The sequence below is a fragment of the Periplaneta americana genome, chromosome 3 (assembly GCF_040183065.1).
Source record: "Periplaneta americana isolate PAMFEO1 chromosome 3, P.americana_PAMFEO1_priV1, whole genome shotgun sequence".
In the NCBI taxonomy this organism is placed as follows: domain Eukaryota; kingdom Metazoa; phylum Arthropoda; class Insecta; order Blattodea; family Blattidae; genus Periplaneta; species Periplaneta americana.
Genome location: NC_091119.1, coordinates 183,491,125 through 183,518,161, shown reverse-complemented (window position 1 = coordinate 183,518,161; position 27,037 = coordinate 183,491,125). Strand labels below are relative to the sequence as shown.

The 27,037-nt window shown below is 34.2% G+C and overlaps 1 protein-coding gene across 2 annotated transcripts in view; it reads right to left on the bottom strand.

Annotated features, from left to right (window-relative positions):
* The window catches only part of schlank (ceramide synthase schlank), a 76,080-nt gene that overhangs the window by 33,177 nt on the left and 15,866 nt on the right, over positions 1 to 27,037 (bottom strand). Inside the window, exons 3-7 of one of the 2 annotated variants that reach the window (XM_069822383.1) lie at positions 20,507 to 20,619; positions 20,306 to 20,414; positions 13,559 to 13,780; positions 11,981 to 12,099; positions 1,216 to 1,360 (exon numbers count right to left, since the gene is read on the bottom strand). In XM_069822383.1, the coding sequence (XP_069678484.1) occupies positions 1,216 to 1,360; positions 11,981 to 12,099; positions 13,559 to 13,780; positions 20,306 to 20,414; positions 20,507 to 20,619 (708 nt within the window). The remainder of the gene's footprint in view (positions 1 to 1,215; positions 1,361 to 11,980; positions 12,100 to 13,558; positions 13,781 to 20,305; positions 20,415 to 20,506; positions 20,620 to 27,037) is intronic. The other variant, XM_069822385.1, reaches the window with a different exon arrangement.

The window sequence follows — 27,037 nt, the reverse complement described above, 5'->3', positions numbered from 1 at the left end:
ACCAAAAGAGGAACTTGGTCCTGTCTGCCTCCCTCTCTCTCTCTCTCTCTCTCTCTCTCTCTCTCTCTCTCTCTCTCTCTCTCCCTCTAGCCTCTCCTTCTCTGTTCCTTGCTTCATGTCTCTCTCTTTTTTTTTTCCGTATGACTTCGGAGTGGAAAAGATTCGATCCAAGTAAGTTCGTAACTAAACGGTAAACGCACGCTTTTTGGTCACGCTTTAGACCTCTCGGCTACCGAGGCGAGTTGGGGGTAGAAGGGAAAATGAATCTATTTATGTTTAAGGGAACTGCCATAACGTATTGCAGAAGAATGGCGTGGGGACAATGACCAAGGGAAGGGTAGAAAGTGGCGGGCTTGTGAATGTAGCTTGGTAGGGATTGACTGCGGGGGTGGCATAAGTGTTAACGTGCGCTGGAGGAGCTTCATTGTGTCCGTGTCCAGCTTTGTGTTACAGATGTAACCACGTGTAGTGATGAAGACGTGTACTTCTTTCTCAAATTGTGCAGGGAGAATTTGAAGGTGGATACGGTAAGGTACTGTGAGGAGCATGGACTTGCTAGTCATTACGAGTGTCCAACCTGTGGGAAAAATATGAAATTAGCGCCGAAAAGCGATGCTACTGATGGTGTGCATTGGACAGTGGGGCAGTGCGAAGTTAACAGGTGAGTGTTGTTTAATGAAAAAAACACATTACATTGTATTGTGTTGTGTTGTGTTAGTACATGGTGAGTGTTGTTTAATGAAAAAACCACATTACATTGTATTGTGTTGTGTTAGTACATGTGGTGGGCTGTATTGTGTTGTGCTGTTGTCTAATGCCGCAATTTTGTTAGTACGTGTGGCATCCCGTACGTGTTATGAAATACGTGCGATTTTGTTAGTACGTGTTATCAAATACTTGGTGTTACGAAATACATGCAAGGCGGTAGGCAGTGATCCATCGAAGGGACAGATAGTAGGGAGAGAGAGCATGCGAGCGAGGTGCTGAGCGGCCGCGGGTGGGGATAACTTCCCCTACTGACGTTCGCCGTGTTACATTTTTTCCAAAACTTTTTTCTTTTTTTTTTTTGTAAAATTAAAATTTAAGAAGTTCTTAGCAATATTCTATACTTATTGTTCACCCTGTATATTTTAATAAAGAAACCGAATGAAGCTGTGCCTATGTATAAACATTAAACATAATGTAGTCACTGAAAAAAAAAAAACGAGTACATACCTGTCCTGCTGCCAAGGACTTATATGCAATCTTCACAATTACGTAGGTCCAGAATAAATGAAGACAGAGCAACAATATGAGCAGGAAGTTGAAGAAGTAATATGCAGGAAACATTGCCACGATCTTAGGAGCCTCTATTGCAGTGCTGTATTTACAAACAAAACAAAATCGATCACTATTTCATTTATAGAAGTCAGATTTCATTTACAACAAATCATAATGATCAACAACAAAAGGGTAAGATACATCACAACAGATTTTCAACAAAAAACAAAAATAATTAATGATCAATTGAAAATTATTTTGTCTCTGATTAACTGTTAAGTTATTTAAATTAATAAATAACGATTTTACTGTGTTAACATTTTAAATAAACATGTTCTTGTACCTGATTATTTTATATTATTAACAATAAGCAGAACCAGAGACATGAAGACTTCAATGTCAATCACAGATAATTTTTCAATACTGGTTATACACTTTATATCAAATATAATACTACTGAGCGAGTGACATCTGAAAATCTACCTGAATAGATGGTGCATGCAAAGAGTAAAATAGACACCACGCATTACTCTGTAACAAGTTATTTACATAAATATATTTACAGTCTGGTTTTCAATTATTAACCATTCTGCAATGAAGTCATCCTCCACCTCGCAACCCAGTAGCTTATTAAAAATTGTAATCATAATCTTCACAGTTCAAGATTGCACCAATAATTAAAAATTCAAGGCTACCTTATTCCAGGCATTTTATTTCCTTTTTTAAATTGTAACATAATCTCACGGATGACATGCATGATAAGAACCCATGAGGTTTAGATCAACTATAGAATGAAATGAAATTTCGTTTCATAAATCGTGATTCAAATATCCTGTGCTATAATGTTTCGTCTAAGACATTTATTTATTAGAAAGTACATAATAATAATAATAATAATAATAATAATAATAATAATAATAATAATAATAATAGTTTTATTTTCCCTGGCAGAGTTAAGGCCATCAGGCCTTCTCTTCCACTCAGCCAGGATCAAATCACATATAGAAAAAACATGCATACATAGGCATTATTGCCCATAAAACATTTTAACATTTTTAACATCATCCCTGGAGTCACATTACAGAATGAGCGCTGGTTCTATTCCTCATAGGAAAGAAATTTTCTCACGAAATTTCGGCAAATATATGGGATCAGTGCCCACCTAGCACTGTGATGAATTGGGGGGGGGGGGGGCTATGACAGGTAGCGAAATCTGGTTATGTGAACCAGAGTATCTTCGTGCTAAGCACACAATATCCCTGCACTGACTGGATGGCCATTCACATCTGCTGAGGCATATGGACGTGAGGCAAGCAGTCGGTCTTGGCTCTTTATGGGCTGTCATACTCAGGATTTTATTATTATTATTATTATTATTATTATTATTATTATTATTATTGTTATGATGATAATTATTGTTATTATAATGATTATTGTTATAATGATTATTACTACTATCATTATTGTGATTATTATTATTATTATAATAATTATTATTATTATTATTATTATTATTATTATTATTATTATTATTATTATTATTATTATTATTAGGTTGGTGCATAAGTTCGTAGCGTTTTTGTTTCGCATGTTGGTATTCCGGTTGCTATGGGTTTATTTATCGATTGTCATTCTTTATTTGAGGTTCAATTGTTGTGCTTGCGTTTACACATTGAAGTTGTCATTTTTGCAGATAGTGTGTGTGGAGCCGTGGATGCTAGAAAATGGAATGTCAAGTGGAGGAAGTGGAACTTTTCCGACATATTCTTCTTTTTGAGTTCAATAGAGGGGCGAAAGCAGTCAGAAACAGTCAACAAACAAAATTTGATAACACAATCTCAAGGGAAAAAATGGAACTCTCTGCATCAAAATCCACAGTTAATTCCCGATTTACCACGAAAATCGTCTCTAGCTGCATTTAGATTGGCAACAGGCCATGATTGTTTGGCCAAACACCTGCATAGAATTGGAATATATCAGTCCCCTAACTGCCCATTGTGCAACTCAAACCAAGAAATGGATTCGGAACACCTCAAAATCTGTGCTTCAGTGGCTGGCCATGATAATATCTTTGAAAAATATTGGAGTGCAAGAGGTCAAATGACTTTATTGTCAAACGCCTGGCATTAGAAAACAACAACAACATTTGCATTGTGTATGGGGACAATGCTATTGGAGAGAGCATGGCAAGAAAATGGTTTTCTCGTTTTAAGGAGGGTCATTGACATTAGTGACACTCCATGTTCAGGAAGACCTTCGAGGTTTGATGAAGCCCATTTAAACACATTAATCCACAATGATCCACGTCAGTGTACCCGAGAACTGGCAAATGTGATGAACTGTGATCATTCTACCATCGTGCGACGTTTGCATTCAATGGGCAAAGTTAAAAAATCAGATGTATGGGTACCGCATGCTCTAAGCCAAAACTACAAAAATCAGCAGGTGGGCATATGTGCATCTTTGTTCGCTCGTCACCGATTGGCTCGTGAACAACATCAAACATCCCTAAGCAATATCGTTACTGGTGTCTTTATGCTAACATAAGGAAACGAAAGGAATGGTTGAGCCTGAACAAAAAAGCAACTCCACGTACAAAGGCCAGTACACATCCACAAAAGATAATGTTAGGCGAGGGTGTGCTGTACTACGAATTGCTTCCCCAAGGTGTAACCATCACTGCCGACATTTATTGTCACCAACTGAGACGTCTTGCACACGCAATCCAAGAAAAACGACCAACAAGACTGCGCGAAGTGATGCTACTCCATGATAACGCCTATCCACTCTCTGCTAACCTGACACAAAACACTATCCAAGAGTTGGGTTGGGAAGTCATTCCGCATCCACCTTATTCACCTGATATTAAGCGCTCAGATTTTCACCTTTTCCACACTCTATCGAACAACCTTCAAGGAACTTCCTTTCTGGATGAAAATGCCCTCCGAACATGGCTTGACGACTTCTTTAATTCAAAACCACGCGATTTCTACAGGCGTGGAATCGAAAAAGTACTCCAGCATTGGCAGATTGTTGTAAATAGTGAAGGAGAATATATTGCTGATGATTAACTTGTCTAGTATGTGTTTCTGATGTGTTTAATAAACTTATGAAAAAACGCTATAAACTTATGCAGCACCAATCTAATATTATTATTACTGTATTATTGTTGCTTAGAATAGATTATGTATATTCTTATCCGAACTGTAATTTGCAGCAGGGATTTTTGTTAACCAGCTACTATTAAGTTCGTCAGCAGGATGCATAAGCAAACAAAATCACTGACCCTGACATTAATCTGAATACATCTGAAATACAACAGTGAAACATGATAGTCAGATTAACATATTAAAAATAACGGAGATATAAGTAACAAATATTAAAAAAAAAAAAAAAAAAAAAAATGTTCCGAAAGCCTTAATTACAATATTATCACTCTGAAAAAAATGACGGCCCATGATTAGAAGTGCACTACTGTGCTGCCATTCTAAGAGTCAGAGCTTAGTGTGGAAAAACAAAAAACAGTTGGTATGCTTATGCAACAATAAACAATAGTACAGTCTGTATCTGTCTATTACGTTATTCTGAACCGGAAGTATATACAATGACTACCAAACAAGTTTTCACACTAATGTCTGGGCATGTCCTTGAAATGAACTACATTTAAAACTTTACGTAATAATCTTTTGTTCATACACGTTAAAGATAAGGGAAACAATGGTATGAGTGTTTTAAAAATGTCAGAAAACTGCCTTGACTGATTTACACAGAACCTTTCATTTTTTTATTTATTTTTAAATACGTAAAATAATACACATTAACCTACAAATTGTGGTCTGGAGTTTGGATTTACCTTTACAATGAATATTAGGACCAAGAGAAAAGCTGAAAAAGTGGATGATTGAAATTAAATTATCAGAATCTATAACGTTTATGTTTTACGAAAAATTCGTATCAGTTTCTTATCAAATATGTTCCCTTCCGACTTTAAATACAGAGGTGTTTCGTATTATGCAGTGCTCTTTTGCATGTACAATGGTAGGCAAAAAGATTGTCCAGTTAGAATTTTTCGAAGTCGCATGCCCAGCATAAAAACAGCGTTCTTTAACCTAATTCAATGTCATTTTTTCCGCGTTTTGCGAAAGTCTTACTCAATATTTACAATATTACGATAATACGGAAATAGTAACGTAATTTACGGCGCACATACGGAGTTTCTTACTCAATATATCCAATATTGCGATAATACACAAATAGTTACGTGATTTACAGCGCACATACAACAGCACCTTATTCACTGTTTCCAATATTTCGATAATATGAAGAGTACGCGGGAAAAACGATGTCACAGTTTTGTTAAGGTAGATGTCATTATCTAATTCATGGATCACTACGAAATTTAATGTTGTTCTTATGAAAAATGGTAGGAAGGAGAATTATCACCACAAATACAGTAATCCTTTCCTTTATTTTCTATAGAAACAGCACTACATCTTGCAATTATAGACTCTATAAGATTATTATCTAATCCTTAACAGAAATGTGACATTCATCGTTTTTCCCGCGAACTCTTCATATGCAAATCACGTAATTTATTGGGCACATGTAACAGTTTCTTACTTAATGTATAACAATTTCTTACTCAATATTTCCAATATTACGATTATACGCAAATAATCACGTAATTTATAGTGCACATATAACAGTTTCTTATTCATTATTTCCAATGTTACGATAATACGCAAATAATCACGTAATTTATAGTGCTTTATAGTGTACATATAACAGTTTCTCACTCATAGGTGTACATATCGTCATCTGACGTTTAATTTGTTGTAGCTCATGCAAACAAAAGTGTTAGGACTTAAATATTTCAATGCAGGCAATCTTTATGCCCACCAATACAGCCTTGTTTAATAAACTAAATATTTGGTGATAAAACCATTAGTTTTCTCGTACTCTGATATTTTTGAGAGATGATACAGTACATGAATAGGGCTGTGCATCCGTTCAGATGGTCCAGATCTATTACCTCATTTAAATGGAAAGAATACATGTTGTTGTGTTATTATAAATTGAAGATGACACGTGCACAGTCTAAACATTGCAACACTGTAGATGTTCGTGGTTCTTGGGGTATTATTACTCCAGGATTAGTTAAAAATAATCTTCCATTTCTTGTCTTATAGCAGTATCTTCATTATGTCACTTATGGAGGAATCGAAATTTATTTTTAATTAATTGTTTTACAAAGTAGAATGAAAGACTTTTATTATAATTTCATAGAATTTTGGTAGGCTATCTTTCTCCAAGAAATCTTCTGTTTCATTAACCCTTATACCATGAAGAGAGGGGATCCATTGTAAGGTAATCTTTTCATTCATTCTGATGAATAATTTAGAACATAAAATACTTAGAGAAAGATACTTTCTGGCAGTTAATTTAAACAGTTCCTGAAGGATGAATCTAGCATGGCATTTTCCCCTTCAAAATTTAATTTTTTTTTCAATTCATGTAAGTAAACCTAACGCATATCTTCATTCTGCATGGTTTCCAATTGAACAGCTGCCCAGAACAAGGTTGTAACCCTCATTTCTCATAAGTAGACTTTTTCGTGAATAATGACTGTTAACAATGCACTATGTGTAATGCTTGCACATGTATTAAAATCAGCACACATGTCTGATTGTCAACCTTGCTCTAAAAAATGTACAGTACAATGTGTTTTTCCCTAATTTAAAGAATTTCGTATTTGCTGGTTACAACCTTGTTCTGGACAGCTATTCAATTATAGAATTTCCAAAAATTGTTATTTGAAATTTCAACTTTTCGTAACTGAATACCTTCATGACTCATGTCCACGAGTCCACATTGTATATGACACAACTTTATAGTTAACAGTTGAAACATTACTTCTGTGTGAATGTGTAATAAGGGAATGTTAATTTTATATTGCATTATTTATTTCTCTCAATACCAATTTGTAAATAGTAACCTCTCGAAACATGATTATGATTAAAATTTAGTAATAACTGGATACGTGTATTATCTATTTATCTAAAATAATCATCAGCAGCACATTACCACAAAATATTTGCAACAGCAACAAATGGATTAAAAAAACAAACATACAAAGATTCTATCATCAACACAACACTATTATCACATTATTCATCTAACAAAAAAAAATTAGGAAAAAAAAAAAAAGCCATCAACAGCATCAATGGCTACAGGCGAGTATTTCGGACACACAGCTCCTGCTATTCACATACAGGAAGAGACGCACGTGGTACACATTGTTAACAAAACAGGAAATTTAGGTATTGCCTCATGGGTTGTCTTTTCAACTTGGGTGTATGGAAGTAATTATATGAATGGCATTACTATACTTTCTGTATCCATTAATAAACATACATGTGCAATCAAGGAACACACTTGAAATTGTATGCAATACATCCAAATGAGGCATATTATTAATTTTAACAGTACCAGTAATACATAGATTTGCAAAAAAGATATTAAATTAGGGCTATTCCATAATTCGGCAACTGACGGCACTAATGTGAACTCACACTTCACAAATCTAGCAGGAGAATAAACGATTACATAAAATTGCTTTTTATTTGTATTACGTAGGATTTTCACGAAATTCACTGTCTGTATCAGAAGAAATTATTTTGTCAAAGAAGTATCATATATTTAAAGACCAGCACGTGTATTATTAAAATGTCTTTGATGAAACTGCAACCTCGCCTAAGAACATGCACTTTTTTAAAAACATTCTGCTCATAAACAAAATAGAAAGGTCTGAAGTTTCACTTAAATAGTATACTTTTACCTTCCATTCCCATGAAAATACTACGATATTTTTAATTTCAAGTGCAGAACACATTGTCTAACATACAAAAAGAGTTGCTGTAATAAGGTTCATTAGAGTTTTCGGACCCTCATTGTATGTTACACGTTTACACTATGTTGATGTCAGTAATGACACACCTGGTGACATATTAACGTTCGTAAAACTTTGGAAAGAATCATATGATATTTCCCACTCCTTTAACATTTATCATGTCGTAGCTCGTATGATAGTCAATCGTGCTGTAATTTTTTTAACTGATAGCTCTATGTTTAAGGACGGCAAAGAAAAAAATTCGAAATGAAAATCTTTTTTGAAAAGTAAGAAAAAAATACTAACTTCGATGTGATCTCTTCAGAATAGACATTTACACCTTCAAAAGTTAATAAGAGGTAAACTTTTTTGTTTTTCAAGTTAGAGGGGGGGATCAAAACGACAGAAATGTTGAGAGAGAATGGAAATTACTTTTAAAAGTGGTCCCTACTCAAAATCTTTACTGGTTTCTGAGTTACTGCAAATTAAGCAAAGAAGCGCTTTTGTTTGTGGAGTACTCAAGACTCAAATTTTGTTTGTTCGGATCTCAATGAAATTCTTTCCTGAGCCTTCTTGTACTTCGGCCTGAACAATTTATCCATATTGAGTTGTTCTAATCAGATGAATATCACCCACAGTGGTAAATCTCAAATGAGATGCCATGTTTCAACACCAAGTTATGCCTACAGTAAACTTGACTCACATCCAAGTTATTCGTCTAGAGATAGCGGGTCTGCTAATGAAATAACGTGAGGTGAATGGCTCTGATTGGCTCTTTCATCAATGCTGTCAACATAGCATTAACCATTTAGCTCACCAGGAAGGTGCAAAAACTCTTTAATGTCATAAAAACATAATATGTACTTGTAGAGACCTCCCAAGTGTCATTTATATTCGTTACTGTTGCTCCAAGATATTTGAATTTTTCCACCTCTTCAAAGGATAAATTTCCAAAGTTTATATTTCCATTTCATACAATATTCTGGTCACAAGACATAAACATATACTTGTCTTTTCGGGATTTACTTCCAAACCTATCTCTTTATTTGCTTCAAGTAAAAGTCCCGTGTTTTTCCTAATCGTTTGTGGATTTTCTCCTAACATAGTTAAAACATCCGCATAAACAAGGAGCTGATGTAACCAATTCAATTCTAAGACCCTCTCTGTTATCCTGGACTTTCCTAATGGCATATTCTAGAGCAAAGTTGAAGAGTAAAAATGATAGTGCATCTCCTTGCTTTAGCCCACAGTGAATTGGAAAAGCATCAGACAGAATCTGGCCTATAAGGACTCTGCTGTATGTTTCATTGAGACACATTTTAATTAATTGAACTAGTTTCTCGGGAATAACAAATTCAATAAGAATATTATATAAAACTTGTCTCTTAACCGAGTCATACATCAAAACATATACAAGTTTCAAATCACCCATTACGGCAGACATATCACATTTCAGTTTTCCAGATATTAACTTTTAATATAATGTCGCTGCTCATCCTTAAAAAGATTTTGCAGAAGGAAAAAAGCAGTACTTACTTACTTACTGACAAATGGCTTTTAAGGAACCCGAAGGTTCATTGCCGCTCTCACATAAGCCCGCCAGCGGTCCCTATCCTGTGCAAGATTAATCCAGTCTCTATCATCATACCCCACCTCCCTCAAATCCATTTTAATATTATCCTTCCATCTACGTCTCGGCCTTCCTAAAGGTCTTTTTCTCTCCAGTCTCCCAACTAACACTCTATAAGCATTTCTGGATTCGCCCATACGTGCTACATGCCCTGCCCATCTCAAACGTCTGGATTTAATGTTCCTAATTACGTCAGGTGAAGAATACAATGCGTGCAGTTCTGTGTTGTGTAACTTTCTCCATTCTCCTGTAACTTCATCCCGCTTAGCCCCAAATATTTTCCTAAACACCTTATTCTCAAACACCCTTAACCTATGTTCCTCTCTCAGAGTGAGAGTCCAAGTTTCACAACCATACAGAAGAACCGGTAATATAACTGTTTTATAAATTCTAACTTCCGGATTTTTGGACAGCAGACTGGATGATAAGAGGATTGAGGAGACGGCCTCCAGATATGGAGGGTAGCTGCGAATATATTGAATAAGCAGTCGTGGACAGCCGATAAGGGGTGGTCCTCCAGCTTGGGGGTTGGGCGAAGGGCTAACAACCCATCACTGTAAAAAAACAGCTTGTTACGTATCCCTATCCCTATAATAAGGAAAAAAGCATTTTCACTTTTAATTCCTTTGATTTTCAAAAGTATAATTTCATAATTTTTCTTGTAATGATTGAAATTTGAAAATCAAGGAAATTAAAAGTGACTATGGTTTTTCTTATCCCTGCAAAATCTTTTTGAAAATACATAGCAGATTTTGGAGGTGCAGCGATATGTAATTAATCCTAAATAACCCTTGTGATCTAACTTGAATTTAACACACTTTTTACCTTTAGCAAACAGTCATTATAACAAGAATAAAAATATAAAACTTGACTTTATCCTTAGTGTATATCTACATTTTATCCTTAATATTAACTTTTCTTCTCTACATATAAACATTTTCCTACTTTAAGTTTCTATCTTTTAGTGATCTGTATAATTTCTTATAAGCTACTCATATTTAGTTCTAGAATTGACTCTTCAATAAATAATTTCCTTATCCAATCATTTTTTTGGACAAGATGATAGGGTACACTTAAATGAATAGAAAACCTATATTATGTTTTGTGATTAAATGCACAGTTAATTAGATAATTGAGTTGGAAGATTCAGCTGCCTGGCAACATTACCACTAACACACTCCTCTTTCTTCTCGTAATACAGATGTATTACGATGTGCTTCAGTGGCTGGCCATGATAATATCTTTGAAAAATATTGGAATGAAAGAGGTCAAATGACTTTACTGTCAAATGCCTGGCATTAGAAAACAACAGATGTAAGAGGTCAACGAACTCGGGCCTGTCTGCCTTAGTGAACTACCTCCCATCTCCTTTTCTGGCTACAATGTTACAAGCCGGTCACATCATTCAATGGCTTCAAATTACTGGTTTTTAAATTAAATATATATGAAAACCATCCACACTACTGAAACACACCAGAAGGATAATGATTATTTATTAGATTTTCTATCGATGTTGTCAAAAATCACGATCCTATTCACAACTGCCAAGTAAGAGGGGGAAAAAAAAATTGACTTTCCACCAATATGGTATTACACTTTTTTTTGTTACATACAACATAAGCTTTTCTCTCTGAAAATCAACAGGGTTATTTTACTTCCACCCTGTATTCTTCTCAAAATTTCCCTTTCTGTTCCTTATTATCTAAATTCCCCTAAGCGCCACCACTGGTTTTTAAATGAAATATATATGAAAACCATCCACACTACTGAAACACACCAGAGGGATAATTGATTCTTTATTAGATTTTCTATCGATGTTGTCAAAAGTCACGATCCTATTCACAACAATTGCCGAGTAAGAGGGGGAAAAAAAATTGACTTTCCACCAATATGGTATTACACTTTTTTTTTTTGTTACATACAACATAAGCTTTTCTCTCTGAAAATCAACAGAGTTATTTTACTTCCACCCTGTATTCTTCTCAAAATTTCCCCTTCTGTTCCTTATTATCCAAATTCCCCTAATCGCCACCATGCTAAATCATCTGTTTTTGCCTGAAATTAACACTTATGTATTCGTCTTGTCCCCATAAGATTTTCATTTCTCTGTAATCAATTAATGACTGTCATCTACTTAATTACTGTACAGTTCATGTCTCCTCTCTTTTGTAACATTTCAAATAAAGAATTCATATCCTTACCTGTATATAATCCACATAGGAAAGAGACCTAGTCGAGTTATAATCCATAATACTGTGAAGATCACAAACAATGAATCACATACTCTTTGGTAATTCGCATATTTCGCCATCTTAGCAGACTGTAAGAGAAGGACAATACAATTAATACTGTACATTAATTAGATGTTATATAAAACGCAATCATGTAAGTACAAGGTGGAGCAAGGGATATTACTATTTTTAAATTGGTACCAAAGGTTAACCACAACATTGTACATGATGTTATCATTATTGTTGCATTGGTACATGCTTTAGATTTAATACGTAACGAGGCTAATTGGAGTATTCAACATCGTGTGTTTACAGTTGATAGTTACACGAAACATGAGAGTGTGGTGCATGTGCAGCGGTCATTTCGAAGACGATTTGGAGATAACCAATGCAGAGGACCAGTTCCAACTCGTAAAAAAATTCCTTCATGGGTGAATAAGTGGAAGGAATCAGGTTCAGTGCCCATTGTAAGAGAAATGGACCAATGAAAATTGTATGCACTCCTGAAAATATTAAAAGAGTGAGAACTAGCCTATATTTCAACAAAGTCCAACTTGTTCAGCACGAAGACTCGCACTCACTCTAAACTTATCGAATCGCAGCCTATGCTGCATACTGCATCTTGACCTTTCGTTTCATCCCTACAAAATGCAAGTTGTTCAACAACTAAATGCTAACGACAAATTGAATCGCTTACATTTTTGTCGACAAATGCAGGAATTAATTCAACAAGATCCATTGCTACTGGACATGCTACTGATGTCTGATGAATTTCCATGTTTCTGGGTTTGTAAATAATAATCCAAGAGCGAGAGCTATCATGTAATATGCATAAATAAATGTTTTGCTCTTGCGAAAGAAAATTATTTCACTTTTGAAACAGGTAGTCTCCCATATCCCACCCTGTATAATACAGTTACAATTTTTGTGAACCACATATAATTTTATTACACCTCGTACATTTTTTTTTACTGTCAATGTCTGAACTAATTACATTACAAGCCTCTTTTTTGTCATTGTTTTATATTTTTTTATTCAGTTATTTAATCCTTTGTGGCACAAAACTCTTAATTAACAAATCTGAGATGGATATTGCTAAAATGAAATAAAATACATAAAAGAGAGATAAATTTTGCAAACAATATGTATTTTTATAAATTTGCATACAAATTAGAAGGTGGCTTTATTTGAGGCCACTATAGCACAACTCCACGACATTAAAACAAATAGAAAGTGTGGTGGATTCAAATGAAGCCACTATGCCTCAAAGGGTTAACAAAGCTGTATCAACTGTAAATCTCTCTACAGTACGTGTATACAAATGGTGACAGCAAGATGGTACTTGGAGAGATGAGTCCGAGAATTCGTCATGTGATATTTGATATTCACCTTTCAGTCAGGGAAAAACTCAGAAAATTATCCAACCAGGTAATCAACTCAAGCAAGAGTCGAACCCACGCCCAAGCACAGCTCTCAGTTCTGTTCTTCACTGTTATTATAAACACTAAAGAGAAATAATATTTAAGCAACAATTAAACTACCTCTTACCTCCAAGAATATATCAGCACAGTCATGTGTCACAAGAACTAATGTTCCAATACGATGTAAGTTACATATCCATGAGAAAGCCATAAGGCTAATGGTAGCAATGTGGTGTACGAACATCTGCCAGAAATCCTTTCGTTTCACATCAAAGAACTGTGACACTGCCAATGACCAATAAAATGCAAGAGAGATCATGTAATACCACCAGCAGTCTGAAGTCACACTCTGTAAGAGGAAATAAATCTTTGCTATTATTTTTACTACATGAAGCTAAGTCTAAAATCCAATGATTTTGCACATATGTCATAAACTACTACTATCTATTCATGGCTCAAGCTGCTTGTATATGATCAAATTTTCGCCAAATGCAATACTTCACAAGACTTTTCAAGACTTATCAATATTTTTAAAAGTTTTATTGCCAAATCATTTAAAATATTTTAAAGGTCTTTGATGACCTTGAAAGTAAATATGAATATGTTCCAATTGATCAAAGATTTGATAATTTTTTAAAGAAATTGACCAATGGGATTCGAAAATATTATGGCACAAAAAAAAAAAAAAAAAAAAGACATCCTGACTGAGAAAACTGCAAACTAATTCAACCATATATGATTTAAAATCATTCCTGTGCACAGTGGATTATGTGGAAAACTACAATAAAATGATGAAAATAATAGCAAGAAAGGTAACTCAACTTTAAGTACGAATCCACATATTTTGAATGAAGGAGATTCTAACCTATATTCTATGTAAATACTAACCGTAAATATTTTGTTTTGAAACAATATGCAATCGAAATATTCTTTGTTTTAGAGTACCATAAAGTTAAATAATACAAATATTGTTTTGTATAGCCTAGTTATTCTCCAAAGGATTTACATACTATTTATATTGTAATATTTAGCAGGTAGATATTATTTTAATGTACCGAAGTATGACGACATCTATGACATAGTGCAGAGGGCGGCCACTAGAGGGAACCCAAGAGTTGGAGCTTAATCTGAGACGATTCTGTCCGATGCCGGGGTGGTATCCGGTGTGGCTTAGTGGATAAAGCATCAGCACGTAGAGCTGAAAACCCAGGTTCAAATCCCGGCGCCGGAGAGAATTTTTCTCCGTTCTATTACTCTTACATTGTTTAGCAGGTAGGCCTACATAGGTTATAATTAACTTGAAGCACATGTTTTAAAATCTTGTCAAATCTTTAGCAATATGAAACAGTATTTGACATTTATTTTTCAATACTGATCAATCTTTGACAAGGCTTCTTTTAAAGTAATCAACTGAAAGAAAAATTTGATAGTGTACAAGCAGCTTTGGGCTATTGAATTTTTCGACATCTTTCATTCAAGCTAAGTACAATTTCGCAATATTAAAGTCAGTAAGGGCAACTAATTTTTTGTACTTGTCAATCTGCTGTGAAGACCTAACAATATGTGCGATCTCAGGCAAAGTTTCAACACGAGTTCATTAACAGTTCCCTTCTTACATAAAATACACTAAGATGCCAAGATGGAAATCTTTCCTCAAAACTTTCTCTAAACAGAATGGTATTATGGATTCTTAATATACCTCCCATAAATGGCTTCGGGAGCATAATTCTTTGTTCAGCGGGAAAAGGCACACAAGTAAAAAAAAATAAAAATAATTTTTCAGGAGAGACTTTCTTTTTAATTTACTCTTAACTGAATATAAGTATAATAATGACATTCAAGTATGTTGGTTAAAGTAAGACTCTTTTCAATTTAAAATACAAGAAATTTTATTATTTCAAAAATTAGAAAAAATACTAGACTTATGTGATTAGGTACAACAAAAAAAATCGACTTTTTTTTACTTGTGTGCCTTTTCCCCCCGACCAAAGAATAAGATTCAATTCTGAAAACTGTTTTTGGAAAAGCAGTCGAATTTTCAGAACGAAATTTGAACACTTGCTAAAATCTGGCTACATCCCAATTTTTCCCTTTGAAGAAGTACAATCAAACTGCGAAACTCTGTCTTTTTTTTGTTTTTGGTCTCTGCTCTTATATTATGCAAAAATTGTATAATTCAAAACTACTAGTCTTCAAATACAATGATTTAGAGATGGTAGATTTTAGCAACTTAAAATAAAAAAAAAAAATTAGCACTTTAAAAATCAGATTTAGCATTTTATAGCACTTTCAATATTAATGGAACAGTTTTATGGAAAGTTTGGTGGTAGAAATTCAATGTCATCAATGTGTTAATTTTCTAGATTTTCCAGTTTAAATAATAGATAATTAAAGGAATGTACAAAATCACAGTGAAATTGTGAGCATTAAAAAGCAGGCTAAAAATATTGTGTAATTTATCCTGACCCATTTTATTACCAAATCACAATTAGCTGCTGCCATATAAAACTTGTATGTGGGTGAAGACTGGACCTAAAGAGATCGCATAGACAGTCAATATTCTGCAACCAGCACCAGACATTAGTTGAAAACTCCAGATTATGATACAGATAACAACAAAGAGGATATTAGGTAGGTCACATTTCTGTGTTATTCTACCATAAAAGCTAACATAGAGATGTAACTAAACACCTGTATAAAAAAATACATTTCGCATTTTTTTTATTCAATGCTGCATTTTATCACAGCTTAAATATATATATATATATATATATATATATATATATATATATATATATATATATTAATATACTTAATACGCTTTTAAACATAAAATTATTTTGACAACATGTGGACACAATTCGCATTTATTGTGACTGCGAAAATCTACCATCTCTAGCAATGATGAAATTATATAATATAAAAAAAATCTTCAATTAAATACTTGCATTTGAGAAACTGATTCTTAGACAAAAAAATCGACGAATGTCAACAAATCAAGTTTAATAATATATTATAGTGCATGTAATTAATTTAACTAGTCAATATGAACGCCATTTGCACTATAAAATATTTCTTAATCGGTTTGTTTTCCGATGATTTCCTAATTACCTTTAGGCAAGGCAATTACGTTCATCAAGATGCTACTACATTCAACTCTCTGCTTGCACTCTCACATGTAACACAAGGCCATCATCATGCAATATTGATAACAAACATTCTCCACTTCTATGTTAAGGAGATACTTAACAGTGTCAAGATGAGACTACAAAATCCATATTGCATAATCCTACATTTTGCTTGTGTGTGCTAAAACAGAACATAACACAGTACGTGTAATTTATGCAACCAACCTAGACGCGTTAACGTTGAAGATAATGAGCGATAAAATTCAAACACTGGATGAATAATGGTATTTACTACAATAACTGACATGATGCACCAACAGCTCTTCTTCGACAAAAATTAACTTGACATATATTTGCTCGTCTGAGTTAAAGTGCTTACATCAGCTCACTGATGTAAAATTAATTATACATCCAAGCAACTATATACATAATGTGTCGTATATAACAAAAACAACTGGAATAAATAAATAAATACAAACTTACAATGACGATCAGTGATTCTACAGGAGGCAAGAACAGTACCGGTACTAATAATCTAATAATGGCAGCAGCAGCAGCAGTAGTAGTATTAGTAGCAGCAGCAGCAGCAGTGGTAGTGGTAGTAGTAGTAGTAGTAGTAGTAGTAGTAGTAGTAGTAGTAGTATTAGTATTAGCAGTAGTAGTAGTAGTAGTAGTAGGAGTATTAGTATTAGCAGTAGTAGTAGTAGTAGTAGTAGTAGTAGTAGGAGTATTAGTATTAGCAGCAGCAGCAGTAGTAGTAGTATCAGTAGTAGTAGTAGTAGTAGTAGTAGTAGTAGTAGTAGTAGTAGTAGTAGTAGTAGCAGCAGCAACAGTAGTAGTAGTAGTAGTAGTAGTAGTATTAGCAGCAGTAGTAGTAGTACTAGTAGTAGTAGTAGTAGCAGCAATAGTAGTAGTAGTAGTAGTAGTAGTAGTAGTAACAGCAGTAGCAGTATTAGTGGTGGAAGTAGTGGTAGTAGTAGTGGTAGTGCTAGTAGTAGTAGTAGTAGTAGTAGTAGTAGTAGTAGTAGTAGTGGTAGAAGCAGCAGCACAGCAGTAGTAGTAGTAGTAGTAGTAGTAGTAGGTGGTAGAAGTAGCAGTAGCAGTAGTACTAGTAGTAGTAGTAGTAGTAGTAGTAGTAGGTGGTAGAAGTAGCAGTAGTAGTAGTAGTAGCAGTAGTAGTAGTAGTAGTAGCAGCAGCAGCAGTAGCATAGTAGCATTAGCAGCAGCAGTAGTAGTAAGTGAATATACAGTGTTCCTACACAGGCCAATCCCAAGTAATGTTCCGCCAGTTTAACGACCTTAGTACAGAGTGCCTGTTCTGAGGAAGCTAAGCAGTAAAGAGTGGAATGGGAGCAGTCTGTGTAGGGCAGTGTGCATGGACTTGTCCAAATGCTGGTGTACAATCACTTGCTGCCTGCCAATAGATTCTATTAGGTATAGGTTGAAGTGGGACCAGTCTGCATAGAACTCTCTGTATAGTAAAGTATGGCAGTAACAAACGAAGTGATCATGTGCTACTTGTGGTGGTGTAGTAGAAATGATCATGTAGTGGTACATGTAGTAGAAATGATTTTGTAATGGTAATTGTAACAGTGGGAATGATCATATAGTGATTACGTAACAAGGCCCTTTTCTTTAAATTACCGTACTTTAAACAGTTATATAATATTACGCAGATTTTCAATTACAGCTAATATTTTCTGGAAAGAGCCTAACAGCCCAGCCACTAGCCTAGCAGAAATGGGTGGTGTGTTCATATATTAAAGACGGAAAAGAGAGAGAGAGAGAGAGAGAGAGAGAGAGAGAGAGAACCTATTGGTCTTAAGTGTGACGTGTCCCCTCTCTCTGCCACGAAAAATATTTTCAAAATGGCTGAAAGGATTTTTTTAATTAAGGCTTTATATTACGTTTCAACACAAATTGTTCGATAAAATTCATATTGGATTACCACTAGCCAGTAATAATGGTTTAATTACTGATTATCACAATAAACAATATTCTTAAATCATGAAGTAAAACTCAATAAAACATAAAACAAACCTGCAGTGAAAGCAACAATCCATTATTTCCAAATAATGTGGAAAAAAATATCTTAAGTTAAATTAACTATTTTATCACTGTTTGTGATACAAACGATATACTACATAGAAAATTAGGAAACTAGTCACAAATTTATGGTACACTATTATGGATAGAGAAATTTCGAAGAAAAGGCTCTGACATATTATTCTCGTACATTTTGCATTGGTGGTGGCTGTGGTGTTTATCAAGATGACAATTCACAGCAGTAACTACAAGAATGCGTGGTTGAAGTTTGTAACAATAAGCTTTTTTATACAATTGAGTATATTACTTTTTTACATGAAAGCAAGCGGTAAGAACTGCTATTATTAATGTTTTCCATCGATTTAACTCATTGATTATACATGTAACAATTCACATTAATAAAATATCCCTTTCGTTTCAAATTTACTACGTCGTATGTTAATTAAAATTTAACAATATACACACAGTCGTCCATAAAACACGATCAATATCTCATGAATATTGCAATATAGACAGAAGGGATGTCATAATTAATGCATGATAAAGAATTTCTAACACCTTCAGACTCTCCATTATTCTTGTTTTCAGAAAATATAAATGTGTTGTGCAATACAAGTAGAGAAGAAATTGCTCAATGAGTAATTATTAAATGCACAATAACAAATAATCCTGTTTTTGTATCATAGAACACTTTAATGAAAATTTAATTTTTATCTAAGTGCATGATAGGATTTACGTAAAATTTAATGGTATTTAGATTCTGTATCTTGTTTCGAAGCAAATATACAATTTTTAAGTAGGACTACGTCCTTCTCCGAATGTTAGTGAGGGGGAACGTATGGGTGATTTTCAGATGCCCTATGCTTCCAGTATATAAATTATAAGAGTTATGTTAATAATTTAATTACAGTTCGATAGAGGACTGATGTCACTTCTTAAGAATATGTAAACCAATTTAAACAGACGTATGAGGAGAGAGGGGTATGCAGCGAAAATGGCTGTCTTTAGCAACCTCGGCACAAAGCTACAGAATGAGTCAGGGCCGATTTCATCAGTGTAATTTGAGAAATGGAAAAGATAAGAAATATCTCGTCCTATAACATGAAGGGACAATACTATCAGAATATAAAAATTCCATTTATCTGCAAGTTAAATTACAAGAGTTACAAGATTCAGTTTGAGAGAGTAGTAGTGAAAATTTCGAACATATCCATTAAATTTTTAGCAAAATACCATTGTGACTGGCGAAATGCACAAAGAGAGGTGACCGAGGATGCAAGGATTGAGAAAACACCACATATGTTGGAAGCCAAACGAAAACTAGAGGATTCGGTTAAAGTAGATTTGCTTCAGTGTGTAGTGGAAACAGAACTACTGTAAAAATATAGCTGGCTTTGACATGAAGTGATATTCAGATGTTTCTATGATTCAGATTTTTGTTAGATATTGTTTTGTTTTTACTGTTAGCTAAAGGTAAATCATAGGTATAATGGAGAACACATTCTACTTTATTACTTTTAGTAGCAAATAATAGTTCTACATTTAAAAGCTTGCAGCACAGCACAAACATGCTCCAGAATATTTTTTTTCTAAATTGAAACCTTTCAATTTTTGGTATCCTTTATCTGAATAACAAACTAAGAGTGCATTATTTGTAAACTAAAAATCAAACTTCAAAACCACCATAAAAACTAACATACCTGGTGAGGATACTCATACCAACTGTGATTAATATCCCAGAGCCATGGCTTATCCCATAAACAGATAATGCCATATGTAAATGAGTATGTGTAGTACAACCATCGCCAACTGTAAAATTAAACAAAGAGTGTGTCACATGAAGCATGCAGACAAAATATTAATCAGTGCTCAGTGTTCGTGAAATACATGCAGAGACTTACCTTGTTTCACAAAACTTGGTCAGTGTTGACGGTTTATCCTGAGAACGTCTTAGACGCAACCAACGTTCAACTTGTCTCTCTGACAATTCCAGTTGTTTAGCAAGTCCCACTATCTGTGTAACAATACCAGCTTAAGAAAATAAAAATAAACTTTCAACCTAATAATTACAATCTTTATTTTTAATATGACATTTCTATCTCTCTCAATTTACTTCTCTATTTTCATCTCGAATAATTGGTCGGATATAAAGCTTTTATGTGTCAGAGAATATGTTACATTACTGGATGGCAACAACTTTATGATGTGATAATAAAGTATTTTTTGAGATCTACTGAAATGATTACCGTAAAATGCAGGGGTGAATAGAAATTAATTTTTACTAGTTTCAAAGAGTAAACAGTATAATAGAAGTATTTAGGTTCTCATTCATAACGAGTGAACCAATAAATACTCTTATTATTGTACTTACTCTTTCACGCTAAGAAATAAGAAAATAGTAAAAATTCATTCTATTCACTCTGTTTTACGATACAATGTTTGGGAGTAACTTGAGGAACCCTGCCAATATTGTCTTTATCCACTGCATTGCAAATTTACACTTGGTCTCTCTGGAATTCGTAGTCAGACATGGCATGGAAAATGGAGCCTTATTTATTTGGCTAATAGTGCGCCAAGAATAGTAATGAACAGGATAATAAAAATATTACCAGTCAGTAACCCCAGTGTATTATAATAATAATCCGTGTGCTACAGCCCATGAAGGGCCTAGACCGACCAGCCAGCTGCTGGCCTCACACTCACATGCCGAAGCAGAAGTGGACGATCATCCAACCAGAATGGAGGATTGTGTGGTTAGCATGATGATCCCCCCAGCCGTTACAGCTGGCATTGGCAACCGGATTTCGCTACCTATCGTAGCTCCCCAAGTGCATCACGATGCTAGGTGGGCACCAGTCCCATACACTGGCCGAAATTTCATGAGAAAATTTCTTCCTCCATGAGGACTCGAACCAGCGCGCATTCCTAATGTGAGTCTTAGGCAGGATGCCTTAGACCGCGACGCCACAGCACGGGACTTAATACATTTTATGTGGGACAAATAAAAAGTTAATTGTATTAAAATAAACAACTCTACATGTCTAAGAGCAGTCCACTTTTCAGAAATAACTGTTTATTACATGCAGGAAAAATATTAAAGATGTCAGAGAGACCATAACAATGTTTTGGTTACCAAGTAATGTAACTGCAGAATTTATTTGTTTTTGTTTTATACAATTGGTTTGAAAAATATTACTAGTAACCCTTTATATATTTTTATATTATTATCAATAATTGTCTTATTTTTTTATACTTTGTAGGCCTCATTTATTTTTGACCTGCTGTTCACATTTTATTATGCTTTTTTCTTTCTTTCTGTATGTTATATATTATGTCTGATTTCTTCTTACTTGTTGTTTACATTTTATTATTATTATCTTATTCAATTTTGTGTGTACTTTGTAAATTTGTAGTGTTACTATAACGCAGTTTTTACTCCTGGTTGAGTGTTAGAGAAGGCCGTATGGCCTTAACTCTGCCAGGTTAAATAAATCATTATTATTATTTATTATTATTATTATTATTATATATTTTTATAAGATATTTGAGTTCTAATAAATCTTGTTGTGGTACCTTATAATTTTTGTCCACTTGTGAGTTAATTCTCTCATAAAATTTTAGAAATTTAGAGCCTGCATTTTTTTACAATATTTGTGGTCATTCACGTACATATACCCTTAATTGTCGCCACACCACGGCGCGGGACTAACCCCAGCGTATAGGGAATTATAAATATGGACACTTCTCGTCGGTACCTTTGATGCAGCAGTGACTGATTTCAATGACCTTCAAATCAGCTTGAGCGTGAGATTCTGTTTTTTCCTTAGAGTTGGTGCTGACATTACACCAACTAGCAGTCGACACAGCAGAAATATAATAGACACACAATTAATACATCTATAGATACATTATGTACTGGTACTCAAAATAAATTGGACCGATGAAATAATAAATATGTCATGGTCTGTACTGTCTAGACTCTAGAGTTCCTTTATAATGAGAGTTGAGACGTTGACACCATCAACAATTAAAATATGTAATGATTTGACAGCTCACTGAAAATGTAAAAATAAAACTCCTATGAGAAGAAAAAACTATACACCTATATAGGCTATTGTATATAAATATTAAACGAATTTGATACATAATTTTATAATTTATTATATTATTTTATAATATAATCTATTAAAATTATTATTAAGTTACAGCTAGTTTATCACTGACAATAAGGAAAAGCTGTTTAACTTGAATTTATTGGAAGCAAAGTCGTTACTGGATTATGCAAGAAGTAGGCGACGTTTGAATCCTGTGTCTCAACTCTTATATTCATTCGAGGAACTCGCGTGTGCTCGATTACACTAACCTCTATCGCTTGAAAGTGGAACTAACTGCCGACCGAGCACATGCGCATAGAAAAACAAAACAAGAAAATTTGCTCAGTGTCCATTCTATATTATAATCCCTATTCACTGGTAACCTCTCTCAAACACTGAGCGAGATTTTGAACAAATTAGATGCAAAGAATAGCTCAATGGTAGTTTTAGGAAAAAATTATTCCATGTGGGCCCCACAAATACTTGCAGTCTTACAAAACATCATAAACTTCATATTTTAATTAAAATTGTAAGTGAAATGAAAGATTGGCAGAAAATGGAATTTAACTGATTTCCTTCCATTCGTTATATAGATATAGTAGATATGAAGATACTTAAAAAAATATAATTAATTTATTATGGCTAACATGCTGCATCCAACACTACTTAAAATATATCTTCAACGAGTATTAAGGGACTGGAGAAGGAAATCAAATGGGTATACTAAGTTCAAAACACACACATATTCTCAATGAATTTTTCAGACGACCAAGTAATATTAGCTCAAGATCACCCTGATATGGAATACATGGCAAGAAAACTAAATGAAGAATATGAAACATGGGGATTTTCCATAAATATAGGGAAAACTAAATATTTGTGTATAGAAGAAAATGAAAATTTAAAGTTTGGTAATGGAGAAGAATAAGTTAATTAGAACAAACTACTGAATGCATTTCTTTAGCCACAAAGATAGACCATTCAGGAGATAATACAGTGGAAATTAAAAACAGAATTACACAAACAAAACAAGCAATAAACACTCTAAATTCTATTTGGTGGCGCAAAAATATTACAAAAAATAGAAAATTACAAATATATCAAATCAGTTCAAAGTATCCTAACATATGGAGCTGAAGTTTGGCATATTCCAAATAGGTAAACAAAAAGGATTTTAAGTACAGAAATGGATGTCCTAACAAGATCATCTAGGAAATCTAAAATGGAAAAAAAATGAGTAATAGACAAATAAACGAAATTATGGGAGTGTAAGACGAGCCAGACATGGTATAGGTAAATAGTAAGCATCGGCATGGCCGCCATCTTCTCGTAATAGAGACCCCCCAGGATACATCAATCAACATTTTGTTAGTGACTATTTGGACAGACTTACAGAATGAATTTCATTCAGAATCCTTGGGGATTCTTCACAATCAACTATACTTTTCAAATTAATATTTTAAACTATTCTTTTAACTCAACATTTGATAATATTCCATATTGTTTATATATATCTTTTTTCAGAAATTGAAAGTTTTATATAAGCCTATATCTTAATTTATTATTATTATTATTATTATTATTATTATTATTATTATTATTATTATTACATTCATTGTTTAAACTTATATCATTGTTGCACAATTCTTTTGCATTCTGGACACTCGTGGTCAACTGCAGTTCAGCAGCAGACGAAAATTATTAAATTTTATTAATAGTTATTTTAATGTGATTTTATAACTCCACACATACGTTAATTACTGCTATACTTATCTAGGCCTATATTTGTTAACTTCAATCAGAAAACAATCACAAAATTTACGAATTCTCGTTCAGACTCAGAGCGTAAACACCTGGAAAGATCCAGGTTCAATTACCCCTTGTTCAATTATTCGTCACAAATCCTTGAGATTCTAGAACACGAAAATTTTGATTTGAAATAAATCTTTACCGCGATCACATTGTTTACTACTTTGATGGTGTGAATGATAGATCGAAATGACTGCATCACACGGTTAGATAATCGATAATATACTTTGTGCGCCAATAAAATATAGCTGCTTTTATTTCGTGAAGTTGGCACAATTTTTAAGGTAATTGTTCTACAAGCTTGGAAGGATGCACAGGATTAAAATTGTTTTATTATATTTAGAAACAAAAACAGTAACAGGGACACAACGTAAATATCATAATCACTTTAATAATTGTTCTCGATCAGCACCAACGCCAAAGACAAAACTGAGTGCAGTAAACAATTTCAATTAATAAGGAACCGTTCATAACCTGAACAAAGGACATTCAGGAAACACCGAGATGAGCGACACAAGAAAACATTGAAGCTATATGGTAGAGGCCCCCCCCCCCCAAACCGAGTCTGCGTCCAATATCCGCCAGGAGAATTTTGAAAGAACTCAAATTGGTTCCGTTCAAAAATCAAGTCAAGCACTCGCCAACAGTTCAAGATAAGCGTCAATGTGGAATATAGCTTCAAACGAATGATGGAAGCGACTGTTCCATGATACCATCTGCCGGATTGGAACCCCAAAACCTCACATTCGAACTAATAATTAATCTATTAAGATGCAAATGAGCTTTGTTTGTAAACCACACATTCTCGACCCATCCGTCATCATTTTGTTTCTAAATAATATAAAACAGTATTTTATTCTCTGCGGCGTAGTTAAAACCATTGTAAAATACTCTCCCAAGCTTGTACAAAAATTACACGAAAAAAAAAAAAAGAAAATATTGTACAACCTTTGCGAAATATAAAGCATTAAAAACAAATATATTCTATTGGCACACCTGGCACCTTCTACAGAAATGAAATTACATGGATTACTACATAATTCCTTTTTCTGGAAAAGTTAAGTTCATTGCTGCAACTACGGTAGAAGTTGCATCTGCTTGTTTATATTTTGCAGTTTCTAAGCGTTGAACGATATACACCTTTAAAACACTACTGTCTTCGCGCTACGAGTTGGCGCGGGGAGCAGATAGGCGGGACGGGGGAACTTTACGCTACACTCTGACCTGAAAACTTCAGTCCACTTACTTGGCTACACGGGAACGGAGTCAGACATAAAAGATTCCGCATCTTCGGTGTTGTCGCTATGACTATCATCACATTTTTCAAAATTGCTGGAGTATGATCTGTCCATGATAATCGTCTGTTTATGTTCCAGCCGTGTATATTAATTCGAATCTCTCAACAAAGCCATTAGCCCCACCGCCCCCATCCTGATGAACAACAATGAGTGTTCTGGACATATTTACGATAGTCAAAACTCCCGTAACATTTTTATCGTGCCAGAACTTGGGAAACGTTAAATTGGTAGGCCTATCTATCCGCATTTCGTCCAGATACAAAAACGGGTTTTTCCACTTTCCTAAGCTTTCTTATTTGCTGCAGATATCTTCACGTATTCTAATTTACAGTGTTTTCCTCAATTTTTTTTTCGTTTCACACTTCTTCCACCTGAAATCCTTTTTCTTCAGTATTCGTCTTAATGTTGTCTTTCATTTCAAATCAATTTTCTCTTGTAAAAGGGTGGACGTTTGTTGCAGCTTGGTACTATTTTTTTACTTGTTATTTAACGACACTGTAATAACTACTAGCTTCTTCAGTGTCGATTGAATTGATGATGGCGAGATGGTATTTGGCGAAATGAAACCAAGGATTCGCCATAGATTACCTGACATTCGCCTTCCGCTTGGGAAAACCTCGGAAAAAACCCAACCAGGTAGTCAGCGCAAACGGGAATCGAACTCACTTCCGAGCACAACTGCAGATTAGCAGGCAAACGCGCTACCTCCTGAGCTACGCCGGTGGCCCTCTTTCTTTTTCAAATAAAAATTCTCAATTATATCTTTTTTGTCAATCTCCCGTCGAAGTCATCTACATTTGCGTTTCGGTAGTCTGGACGTTTACATTTTTTTTCTCCCTCAGGTGTCGACAACGCACTTTCTTCTGTGCAGTCTTTCATTTCATTCCTTATACGCTGTATTGTTCTTGTGGATAGATTAGAGTACTTCTCTACCTTTGCTGTAGGTTTCGTAAGAGGAATGCAAAGACACTGTTGTTCTTTTTCTACATCACAGAATTATTTTGCACTTCTAATAATATTGCTTTCTTCGCTATAGATTGTCAATCCTTGTTTCCTCTTTGTCGACATATTTACAATAAACAAAAAACTGCTATAAACCTAAATAACAGTATACAATAACATAAATTCTATTAAATATATTATTATCAACACTATTAACACGAAAAGCAAAGGATAACTAAAGCATACAAGATTTGTGGTATACTGAAAACAATTGTCTTGTTGAAACTAA